General features: G+C 30.0%; 1 protein-coding gene across 1 annotated transcript; it reads left to right on the plus strand.

The window, feature by feature from the left end:
* The first annotated feature begins 3315 nt into the window (after positions 1–3315).
* Positions 3316–7831, plus strand: LOC7475739 (auxin-induced protein 22C). The gene is made up of 3 exons (XM_002304143.4): positions 3316–3791; positions 5408–5489; positions 7424–7831. Exons 1-3 carry the CDS (start codon positions 3434–3436, stop codon positions 7536–7538), a joined length of 555 nt encoding a protein of 184 aa, XP_002304179.2. The 5' UTR covers positions 3316–3433; the 3' UTR covers positions 7539–7831.
* Positions 7832–13100: the final 5269 nt, after the last annotated feature.

The following is a 13100-nucleotide window of genomic DNA, read 5'->3' on the forward strand; positions in this document are numbered from 1 at the left end:
AATAAAAATTAGCAATTTGTTCATATATTTTATGTATAATCTTTGATTTGTCTCTACGTGTCTAATTACTTTAATTTTATCACTTAATATATAATCATTCTTCATTCTATCTTTATATTACATATTCTCATCCAAACGAATAAAGACATCACGTAAGAAACTCAAACATAACTTGATTTATTTAAAAATAACCATGAAAGAAAAATGATTTTTAACACAATATGATAGTTCGCTTTTCTTTTTTAGTAATTCAGTGGGGTTTGATTTCCTCAAGTAAATGTATTTTTGTTATTTTTTATGGAAATATTTATTAGAATAATAGATTGAAGAATGACCTAAAATATAAAAATAGATTGCAAGCAATTAGACTTATAGGGATAAATTTGGAGAGTGAATCTAATATATATATATAATGATAAAACGAATTAATTTCTCAAAAATCAATCAACCAAAATATTTAAACTATATTATATAATTCCCTGTAAATAGCTAGTTTTAAATTAATTTTATTATGGTGCTCTATTTGGAATTGGTATCTCATTGTTGTAAAAGAGAAAGCGAAAGAAAGGATAAATAGTTCAAATCTATCGTTATTTAATAGATCAAGTCTTTAATATGTTCCTCTATTTATTATATCTTTATATAGCATCAAATTCTTCAACATGTCCTTTAATGAAGTTTTTCCATTGAAATTGACAAATTTATATTTTTTAATTCAAAATTTCCCTTGAGATATATAAGGATATAATTAAAAAATATTCTCAAATTTGCTTAATATGTTTCAAGAAATAAAAAGTTTCATAATTATTCAAACCTTATAATTTTAAAAAGTAATTTCCTAAGAAATTAAAATTATAATCTTATCTATATCAAGGATATTTTGGTAATAAAAAAGTATAATTATATAAAACATAGCTAATAAGCATATTTGAGGTTAAATCAAAAATAAAATTTACTCACTTTTGGGGTTAAAATTTTATTGGAGTTTAATCTATAACATAAGTACTTTAACATGAAACATTAATATGATTTAAAAAAATTACGAGTGAATAAAAACTTGAACTCAAATAACTATTAGTTATCATGTTTTAGAGAAATCATAACTATGTAAAAGCTTTATCTCACATAGAAAATAAATATGCTTTCCTAGTGGTTTATTTAATGTGAATATGAAAAGTTAAAATTGAGCCCAAAAGCATCATGCTTTTAGAGAGAAAAAGACCTAAGCAAAGTGGGGTTTGAGCTTAAACCCACACATATTAGTTGGTTGGCTTCATTATCAGATTTAACAGTTTTACCGACATGAATTTCTGTCGGTATTTACACTCATAGTCCATCGATACATGTATTGAAAACAATTTATCAAAAAACTCTCATCGGTAATTTATAGTTTGTTAGTGAGTTCATTGGTAATAAATATATCAATGGATTTATAGATGGACATAGCACTCAAAAAAACAAATTTACCCGTTTAATTTCGTCGGTATCTCAATCGATAAATTTAAGATATCACTGACAGGAAAACTGTATGTAATGCCATCAATATTTTTATTTGTCCATCGATAAATATAACATATCATTAACAGAATACCATTTATAATTTTATCGGTGAGCTAACAATAATATATAGTAATATTTGCAGTAATGTTTTTCCAACTCTCTCTGAAATATACCGACGGAGTTGTTCCTTCGGTAATCTCATCAGTAATATTTTAAAAATATATATTTTAAAAAGTATGTTGAATAGAAGTAGAAAAATAATTAAAATAATATAAAAATCAAGTATTTATCATAAATTTAAATATTTATACATTCAAATACAATAAATCTAAAATAGAGGCCACACTGTAGAAGGAGAAGGATCTATGTATGATTATTATGCATGTTATGATTGTATTTCAATCTTTATACAAGTTTATACATGTACTAAGCATATTAGTCGATCTTTTAATTTGTTATGATTATAAATTTACCATAATGTTATATATTGAATGATTATAAACTAAACATTCAAATTCTCATGATAGGACACAGTGGATAATTAATTATTGTATAACTATATAATAAGTACAATTAGGGAAATATTAAAGGCTGGATCCATTATATGAAGATAAATCTAGCTATTTACCAAAAAAGAAGCAACGAAACTTATAAGAATGTTTAAAATCTTTTCCTTTTTTTTAAAAAAAGTTCCGAGAAAATGACAGTGTGGACTGCATTCTTTCCAGCTAGGGTACGCATGATGGAGCACAACAGGTAGTTTTAGACAACAACTGTTGACGCGGTTGTGGAGTTGATGTGTACCTGTAAATTGCAAGGATGACTTTTCTGGAAGTTCCCATGCATATATCGGTCCTACTTGCAAGACAATTTCTTCCATTCTTGTTGCCTATGCCATAATATTTCCTCAACATGCATATGCAAGGCTGCATGCATGGCCATATACTTGTTGCAAGTTGAACGAGATGATGAATAACTTCATGCCATAGACATGAAATCATGCATGCGTGTTTCCAAATCATAAATAATTAAAGACAATATCTAACAAACATTATTATCTGTCTGCTAATTAAAATCAAGTACACATTATAAGAAACGACTTACAAAAACAAAAAAAAGGAAACAAATCGCATGGAAAATGCAATTATCCATGTCCTGAGAACATTTGTGTCCATATTCTTACATGATTAAGATTCTTGTTGATCTTAAGCGATTATCTTCCGAACATCTCAACATCTTGCCTTGATGCAACAGATCTCCCGAATTCCACAACATCTCGTTTCGATCTGAGACTTCTGCTTTTCGGCAACTACTCCAACATGGGAGAGATGCGTACGCTAAATTAACTAAAAAAAGAAATCTGAATTAGGTTATGAGTTTAAAGATTCAAGAATATTACTCTAATGATTAATAATTGACTAACCATGAGCAACATTAGGTGGACACATGAATGCTGCAAAACAAACTCCCCTTGTATCATGCTAAGAATTTGTAGTACTTTTTTTCATAATTTATTTCTCAAGCCCCCTCAATATAGCAAATCACATGGTCTGTTTTCCCTTCACCAAATCAGACGGCTGAGGTAAACCGTACCAAATCACCTCATACCTAAGAGCCATTCGATGTGTCCCATATCCAACTTATGGTGCTGGCCTTTAATTGTGCTTTTAGGAGGCATAGAGTCCCCACTTCTGCCCCTCATGTGACCGACAACTGAGCCTTATTTGACCTGTCATTGCTCCCACTTTGTCTTTCCTTAATTTGATTTCTTCTCTCTGCTTGTGTATAATTTATTTCTACATAAATAAACCGTTTTTGTGACCAAGAATTATAGAGTTAACAAACTATATAACATTTTGAAACCGTGGAGCCAAAAAAAAACCAAGTTCAGAGGAAGAAAATTGAAACCTTTGCCCATCACCAAGAAAAGAAAATGGCACAACCTCTTGGACTTGAAATCACAGAGCTAAGGTTGGGTCTACCGGGCAGCGATGATGGACATAAAAATGACAAGAAAAGGGTTTTCTCTGAGGTGTCCGGCGAAGCAAACAGCACAACCGATGACCGAAAAGTTCAAACAAAGAGTCAAGTTGTGGGGTGGCCACCAGTTTGTTCGTATCGAAAAAACATTAGTTTCAATGAGAGAGATCGCCATCATGAAACTTCAAAAATTTACGTGAAAGTAAGCATGGATGGAGCTCCTTTTCTTCGAAAAATTGATTTGGGCATGCATAAAGAGTATTCGGATCTTGTTGTCGCGTTGGAGAGGTTGTTTGGCTGTTATGGAATTGGTGAGCATCCCTCTATCTTCTATTTACTGTACTCTTAATCTCTTTAGGCTTTATGATTTTAAAGCTCCATTAATACTAGATCAGTATTTGGAATTGATTTCGAAAATTTGATTTGGACATGCATGGTATACATATTAAGCCTCCTTAATTATACCTAGCTACTATTAATTGTAAGCTTCTAATTATAAACAAGCTAGGCCAGCGTTGTACACCATGCAAAATACACACACACACACACACTAGCTCCGTGATTCGCAAACGTAGTGTTTATGGGTTAGTTGATTTTAAACCAATTATGACTATTCAAACTCTCTATATTGTATTTAAAAGATACCAATTCTTTTTTTTTTCTTTTTTCTTTTGTAATTAACCTGCATATAAATTAGATTGTGTACTTAATTTAGTTGATCGAGCTATTTGGACTTCAGTGAATTTAAGCTTCATTTAGTAATTTCTTTTCATTATTATTTGGCTGCCTTCCAAATGAAAAACATGTACTTCCATGAAAACCCATCAATATTAGAAATCAAGTACTCCAAAAATCAAATAAACGAAAATGATGTACTATTACATAAACCCTAAAAATCTCAGTGACCAACCACAAAATCTACAGGTATGAGGTATGAGGGATGAGGGATGAGGGATGAGGGATGAGGGATTTCGTGAAGCAAATCATAACACAATCTTCCACAAGCTTTAAAAAAAAAATACCCAGGGAGAGGAAACTATAAGCTTCATAAATTTGTAGAAATCAAATACCATACTTCATCACCCATCTAATCCTCAAATCTCCACCCATTACTTGTATTCCTGCAAATTAAAACATATTCCTATCTGTTTTTTACTTCTTGTTTTCTGCTTCCTATTTTTGTGAAAGTCACCTACAAGGTAATTAATAATTGACAGGCATCTATTTAATTAGAAAACAAAATAAAAAAAATACATGTTTTTTCAATCATTTTAAAAAAAAATCTATTTCTTTAAGTTCATGGAAGTTCCACTACTTGATTTTTTTTTTCAAGATTGATTATTTTTGAAATAGGAAAAGATAATTAATACAAAAACATTAGATTTACCTAGTTGATGGAATGTTAAGGTGTCATATTGTCCAACTATCCAGGTTGTCTCCAAAGAAGGTTAAAAATGTTATTATACATAAGTAAGAACACACACCATTATACAAACTTTTGTCCTCCTATATTATTACATATAATCTCTATGTAATCAATCAAATAATTATGTGCTAATTAATTAATTTCTAAGCCAAGCAGGTACATGAACCTTGAAAACTGTTTTTACATCCTCCATTCTCAAATATCAATGCATCCTCTAACATCAAGCCTCATATTAAGGACAGATAATAAGCACATTAAATCTCATTTAATAATTATCAATATTAAAAAATAATATAAATCATACTTTGGATTTCACCTAACAATTTAAGTTATTGAATTAAGATGATTTTTTTTTAACAATTAATAAAAAAAAATATATGAACTAAATCCAAGCCCTCTACCAAGTTTATTATTTCTATGATCCTTTATTTATTTTTTTATTTTTAACGAGAGAAAAAAGTAAATGACCATTGTTTATTTGTTATGTAAAACCATGGGCAGGCAAAGCCTTGAAGGATGAATACGTTCCCATATATGAAGACAAGGATGGAGACTGGATGCTAGTGGGAGACGTGCCTTGGGAGTAAGTCTCTCTAGCCAAAAACAACTCCTTGTATTTAATTCTTTTATTTTTATCATTTGAATCGTTTTCCTATAGAAGATCGACATATCTTTTCAATTAATTATGCCTCATCACACGTGCTTTTAATGTCCATAATTCAACTAGAAAATTTATTTACACCGGCAGAATACCCTGTAAGTGCAAAAGCTGTGTTTTTATTGGTTTAAAAATTACCAACGAATTTTTCAATAAAAACATACAGTCAATAAGTGTTTCATCCAATAGAAATATCATAGTGTAATCTATATATTGCAGATGAGTTATATAATACTCTGGATTAGTCTAAAAACCCTTGAAAGAACCTGAATCAGAAGCCCTGTTAAATAAAATAGTCAAACCTTCTACTACTAAAAGAGAAATGGGAAAAGAGAGTCTCATTGTCTTAGCCCCTTCTTTTTATCGAATTCTCTGCTCGGAGAGCTGTTAATTAAGATGGTTATTTTAGAAATGGACAAGCATTTAAAAATTAATTTTCTATAAAGAGAATCAAATCTCATACAACTCATAATAACATTAATATGCTCCCACAAAATCGAGTCGATCGTTTTGTGAAAATCCATTTTCAATACGAGCCCGTAATCTTTTTTACTACGAATGCAATGGATAACCTCATTAGCTATCATGAATCCATATAAAATCTGATGCCTTGCAATGAAAGTTGATTGATTGACACTAATAATAAATATGTTAGAACATTCTGAAGCATAGTTGACAAAAGTTTTGCTATTATTTTGTATAATCCATGAATCAATCTCATAGGCCTGAGACTAAGAAAACTTGTCTAGCCCCTTAGTCTTCAGAATCAACGCTACAAAGGAATAACTAATACCCTTGGGCAACCTACTAGCTAGTTTGAAACAAAATCTTTGACCAACAAAAACACATCAAAGCTGATAAGATCCATATCTTTTTATAAAAAAAGAATGTGTACCCATCTGGATAAGAAGCTTTCGAACCATTACAGTCCCACACTGCTTGCTTCACCTTCTCCATTGAATAAGGTCTTCTAACCAAACCGAACATGCCTCTGAAACCAAATCAAAACAAAACTGAGCAACATAATCACTTGCTGCTGATTAACCGATGCCCATTCATCCACCTCTCTTTCAATATAACCTATGAGTTCCATCTTCATACACTATGAGTTCCCGAGAATTCCCCAATCCCAATGCAGCTGCATCTTGTATAATTCCCTGAACCTCTTTTTCTCTATCAAATCCGTGAGTTTAATTTTATTGCAAGTTATTCAATACCGATCGAACATTCCCTTGCTGGATTCCCGAATTGAGAGAGTCTGAGGAACCACTTTCGTTAATTGTATTAGTTATGCTGCCGTTAGCTGTCAATTTTGGCATAATTTCTGTCTAGTGAATTATTTATGGTTCTTGAAATAATTTCTTGAGTGGAGATCTGGGTTTTTCTTTTCTTTTTCTTCTTCTTTTTCGCGACTAAGCCTGAATTTGAGGCGTGAATATCATTTGTGGAAAGATATATAGAGGCAATTTTGGCATGCAAAAAGTCTTGCAACTTGCAAGAATGTATACGGATTTGTCTTGGAAGTTGGGGCCACATACTGCCGACAAACGCAACTTGCTTATAATTGTGTAGGGTAGATGGCGATGATGTCCTTAATGTCAAAGCATCTGTCATTATGATGGAGTGATTCTTGCAACATTTTCTTTCAATGATTACCATATCTTAAGCTCCAAAATAATTTGTCTGCCATTATGTAGTTTATTAATGTCAATTTCATGCCAACGCAATAACCATATTCCAAGAAAACAAATCAATTAGATGCTCCATTAAAGAACGATAGGATTTAAATTAACTTCTTGTGGGGGTGGGAATAAAGCTAGTTACTTATGAAATTTTTATCTTTTTGTTTAATTTCACAGGATGTTTTTTGAGTCTTGCAAGAGGCTAAGGATCATGAAGAGTTCAGAAGCCAAAGGTTTTGGGCTGCAGCCAAGAGGCGCTCTTAAGGGAATTTCAAAAGATGATCGTCACTGAGAAACTACAACATATTGAACTCGGGAGAACTTGAATGAATTGTCTTAATTTTTCGTAAGCATAAACATTTCTGTTTAATTCGTGATTATTGGTTAATTAAGAACAGACGATCGATTCACCATCAAGTTGTAGCTTAATTTGAGACCTGTTTTTATATGTTTAAACTGGGACTTGTAGAACCCTAGATAGGAAAGACAACTAGCTTGTTTTTCACGATTAAACCCATCCTGCGCGCTATATGTGTTTTTTTTATTATTATTATTTTTGAATCATGAATTACTTCTGTTTTTTCTTGGGAGGCTTTCCTTTACTGCTATTTTTCGACTCCTATTCTAAATATTTAGAGCTTGGAAGCTAGTTTAAGGTTATATATAACATGAAGAATACTGGGAAGTTAAGGTTTAAGGAGTTTTTTTATAGAGTAAATAAAAACCTAAATGATAGACCCATTAATTACTACCCAAGTGAGTGCTCTTCCCTAATTTTTCATCTTGTAATGTGATCAAATCCTTTCTTACACAACTTGAATAATGTCCAGTTCATTTCACATCTGAAAAACATCATAGCGAGAACAATACAAGGAGAGCCTCTCACTAGATACATTAGTAATGAAATCCATCAGATGAGGGATGCCGAGGGAACTGGTGAGGAAGGATTTGAAGATAGAAGGCAAAAATATGAAACTCAAACTATCCATCATAAAGGACTTCAAGTTTTTTAACGAGCTAGGCATTGAAATCCAGAACTCGGCCCATTGTTTTAGTACCATGATCATGGAATTTGTCGACATAATCTAGGACAGAAATTCAAGGTCAATTGCATATTAACTGAAAGACACTCTATATTGTGCAATTAAACAAATTAAGTGGAGCATTTCTCGAACGAATCAAGGCCCATGTTTTCATGTCTCGTCCATGAATTAGTTTTTTTCGAGAAGATTAATGCACATGATTATCTTCTCCGTCAACCATATAATATAATATGATCTTTGATCTGGGTACTTAATATAATCTGCATTAACCTACTAATTATGGTTGGATTCCGACATAATATATACAGTCAAATATGGACCGTGTGGAATGCATATGCTTCTGAATCGTTGATCAACTGCGCAGCTATATATAGCTCTGGTTGGGACTTTGACTGTCATTAGCATAATCAGAGTCAACATAACCAACATATCTTTCATATACCAAGCAAGAATTTTTTGCACCTTTCAAATATCAAAAGATCTATTTCATAATCTGTCAATGTTCCTTGTCTAAATTAGCCATGTATTTAACCACAATATCTACATGAGCTAAATTTAGATGGGTGCGTGTCATAAGGTGGACGAGACTACCAACTACACTAGAATATGAAACACGAGACATGAATTCTATATTCTCATATAACTGCATACACTGTGCAGTGACCAACTTAAAATGAGCAATAAATGGAGTACCAACAGTTTTAGCATTTTACTTGCTAAAATACTCAAATACCCTTTTAATGTGTTTTTTCTAAGTTAAGTATAAACATCCTCTAAATTTATCTCTTTTAATATCCATTTCGAGAATTCTCTTGTTGCTCCTACTTCTTTTATCTTAAACTTACTACTAAGTTGTAATTCAACTTACGGATTTTTATATCTTTTGCAGCAATAAATATATAATTATGGACTGATGCAAAATGATGTGAAATGATCTGGAAATATCAATTGATGTGAACCCGTATAGTAGAACCATAGAATCTCATGCACAACATAAACACAATTTAAAAAAGCTAAAATCAGATTTGGTTGATAAAAACTTGACAAAACGATTACCAAAACCAAGACATAAAAACTATTAAAATGAAACCCTCATCCAATAATTATTGAGAATTGTGAACAAAAAACACAAGGAAGACGTCACGAAGATAATTATTCTTCAATAAGTCAAGACAATTCAATGAAAAATCAAAAGTATAAGAATCCTTTCATGCCAAACAATGATATATGACAATAACAACATTATTGGACTATGAATAATTAATGAGTCTTACAAAAGAATAATCATAGTGTAAAACTTAACCTAACCCTAATAGACTATATTACGTCGAATTTAAATAAAGTCCAAAATACAAAAACAAGCCCAAAACATGAAAAATAATGAAAAACCCCAAGTCTCAAATATAAAATCCTAATATCACATATAATGAACTAAAATAAACCACCCAAAATAATCAACCTTAATATATATATAGCCATTTTTTAGATGTCCTAAAAATAATAGGAAATTGTTGTTTCCCCTTTTATTCCACGTAGAATAAGGAAACCTTCCAGATATGTTTGTTATTGCCTTTTAGTTTCCTTATAGGGCATGGATTCTTTGGTAGCTTTATTTCCATAATAGATAAGAATTTTTAACTTTTCCATAATAGATAAGAATTTCTAACTTGGAAACCCTTGAAAAAATAATCTCAATTATGTTTGCATATAGTGTACTTGTAGAAAATCAATCCTTACTTAATAAAAAGTTCACAAATCATGAGGAAACAAATAATAAAACTCATACAATAACTTCTAGCCTATATCGTGATGGCTTTCTAAACTTTGATTGATCTAAAAATCTAAGCCAATATAAAACAATACCACTAAAAACTGCTAGTATAATTTCAGTCTGATCTAATAATTAAATTGAGCGTTATACATGTTAGCATAAAACTGTACATTATGAAACATTAAGCCAAAAACCAAAGTGATTATCCAACCCTGGCATGAATCGTATCATTCCCTCTCTTTTCAAAAAAATTCATCCTCGAATCACAAATAAGAACAATGTTAAGATCTAGAGCAACAATAGCATCTACTTTATTAGCCTCTTGTTTAAGCATTCAGAGCTTTTTTTGCCAAATTTTGCCTCAAACAATACTATATGAATATAATAACTTCTCTCTCTCATTTTGCATCCTTTTAGCGCGTAGCTTCTCTCTCTCATGTTGCATCTTTTTTATGCTAATATGAAGATTCCTAGTCATCAATTAGTTTTTTATTTATGTAAATGACATTGTAATTTCCTTGTGTTTCTTTACTAAGCTCATAAAATATCTTTCATCATCAACCTTTGGAACTTGGAACCTTAGTTTATCTTGCCTCCTAGCATTAAAAAGCCTTAGGGACCGTCCCTTTTGCAACTTAGCATCTTTTTTATTTGCTTGTTCAAGATACTCATCAAATTTATATTCATCCTTTCAAGTTATTGTTCCATGACTCGTAACATAAAAGCTTGATTTTCCCTCTCTTTTAGTGATAATGCATCACTTGTGAAAGATATCGTTGAAATATAAAAAACACTTTAGTAGTAAGAAAATATATTTTTACACACTACCTTATGTGTTTATAATCAGTAAGATAGCAGTTCACTTGTATTTCACTCAAATTTGGCTTTCCACGATAATATGCTCATCTTTTCACCTTTTATCTCTCGTACTGACCTTTTTAGCATTTAAAAGAACTAATCTCAAACAAATAAAGATAACAATCTCGAAATCCAAACCTTATATTTTTGAACTTAGAATCAAGAAATAACAAAAAATAATCAATAAATAATGAAATACAAATATGAAAATGATGACAAAATGAATCATATGTGAATAGGAACAAAAACACAAAAATGAATGTAAAAGCAAGAAAATAATGTGATAAGACTATAACAAACCCAAACTAACACTAAAATACTAATTTCAATAAAAACTAACGATGGTAAACTAAGAAAAGTTTTGTTGACACAATAGTTAATGATTTCACAATTTCAAACTTACTTTAACCTAAACTTACTTTAACCTAAGTGTGTCCAAATAACCCTAAAATTAATATTTGAAACTAAGATACCTAATTCCTCAAGAATATTAGATTGTATAGGTATATCTTTTAATTTCTGAATTAAAACTTTTGATGATTTAATTTATAGCAGAATTTCTACAACTTGTAAATTGCAATCTCTTTGATATTTTTTTTTATACTCAACTAATTTGTAGTAATTTAAATTCAATTCAAGTTTTTTATATATATATTGTTGCCAAAATCAATCAGATTTGATAAAAAAAATGAAAATTAATATGGAAACTTAAAGAGAATGGATATAACTTGATTTTATAGCCTTACTCTGATACCAATTAATACAAACCTAAAGAGTAAAAACCCTAAAACCCATACATAAGAAAGAACAAACCCAAAAAAACTAAAATTAAATTTGGTTGATAAAAACTCAAAACAACTATTAGTTAAACTAAGGAACCAAACTATTAGAACAATACCTGAACCCAATAATTATAAAGAATAACTAATAAGAAGCATAAGAAAGAAGCCACAAAAATAATTATATTCTGATAAGTCAAAATAGTTTAATAAAAAATCAAAAGTATAAAAATCATCTCACACACAAGAAACAATATACGGCAATGTATTATTGGAATCTGAATAATAAGTTCTACAAAAAAGTATTTATAGTGTAAAACTTAACCTAACCTTAATGAACTAATTATAGGCTGATATTAAACCCAATTTAAATAAAACTTATAGTACTTAAAAAAAATCTTAAAACATGAGAAATAATGAAAAACCGAAGTTCAAAATATAAAGCCCTAATGTTGCATGTAATGACCCAAAAAAAATCCAAAACAATCAGCCTATATCATTTCTTCCATTCTTTCTCTACGCAAAAGAAAAGAAACGGCTAAAAAAATAAATTCTTATAATCCATGTTCTCAATCAAACATAAAGAAAACAATAAAAATCAAACCACAATAAATCATTGTCATCTCTTTGAAAAAATAAAAGATAAAAGATTTGATCATCAAATTAATTTACAAAATTTTATTAGATTAAATTTGAAAAATTCAGAGACTAAAAAATATTTGTTAGTTGATTCATGAGTGAAACTTCCTAAGAAAACTTGATGAATCTAAACTTGCAAAGGATAAATTGAATTTGTACAATATCTTATAGGATGGGTTTTACAAAAAAGAAAAAAAAAACACTAAATCAGAACCTAATTTACTATACCTTTCTTTACAAAAACATTGTGGATGAAACTATTCATTTATTTAATTTTTTTCATTTCATGTCTTAAAAACTATTCTTTTACAATTTCAACCTCACAATTGATGTTGAAATTGATTTAATTATTAGGATTTCTTTTTATTGGTATGTATCATGTGTGCAAGGTCTCTATGAGTATTTCAGCGATGAATTAAACATCAATTTTATGGAAAAAATTTTAATTTCATTGGAAAGAATTGAAAGAACAATGACAAAAACCTTATAAAAACAAGCATTTCATTTTCTTACTGTTAAATGTTAAAGAGGTGTAAAAATTTCAGTTTGTTCCCTAAGTTTTTATTTTTTTACATAATTGATTCCTATTCTTTTAGGATTTTTGTTTAGGTCCTAAATTTTATTTTTGTTTGTGTTTTGGTCCCTAAGTGTTGGGGTATAGAGAAAGTCATTGAAAAAAGAGAAAGGAGAGATAAAATATTTGGTTGATCACATTCCAATCACTAAAAAGACTAATCTTGATATCAATACGTTATTATGATGTT

The sequence above is a fragment of the Populus trichocarpa genome, chromosome 3 (assembly GCF_000002775.5).
Source record: "Populus trichocarpa isolate Nisqually-1 chromosome 3, P.trichocarpa_v4.1, whole genome shotgun sequence".
Classification (NCBI taxonomy): Eukaryota; Viridiplantae; Streptophyta; class Magnoliopsida; order Malpighiales; family Salicaceae; genus Populus; species Populus trichocarpa.

Bases quoted from the DNA above. Each gene is read 5' to 3' on its own strand.
- LOC7475739 (XM_002304143.4), top strand. From the start codon at position 3,434: ATGGCACAACCTCTTGGACTTGAAATCACAGAGCTAAGGTTGGGTCTA. The intron at 3,792-5,407 runs GTGAGCATCCCT...AACCATGGGCAG, and splicing joins GTTTGGCTGTTATGGAATTG to GCAAAGCCTTGAAGGATGAA. The intron at 5,490-7,423 runs GTAAGTCTCTCT...TTAATTTCACAG, and splicing joins GTGGGAGACGTGCCTTGGGA to GATGTTTTTTGAGTCTTGCA.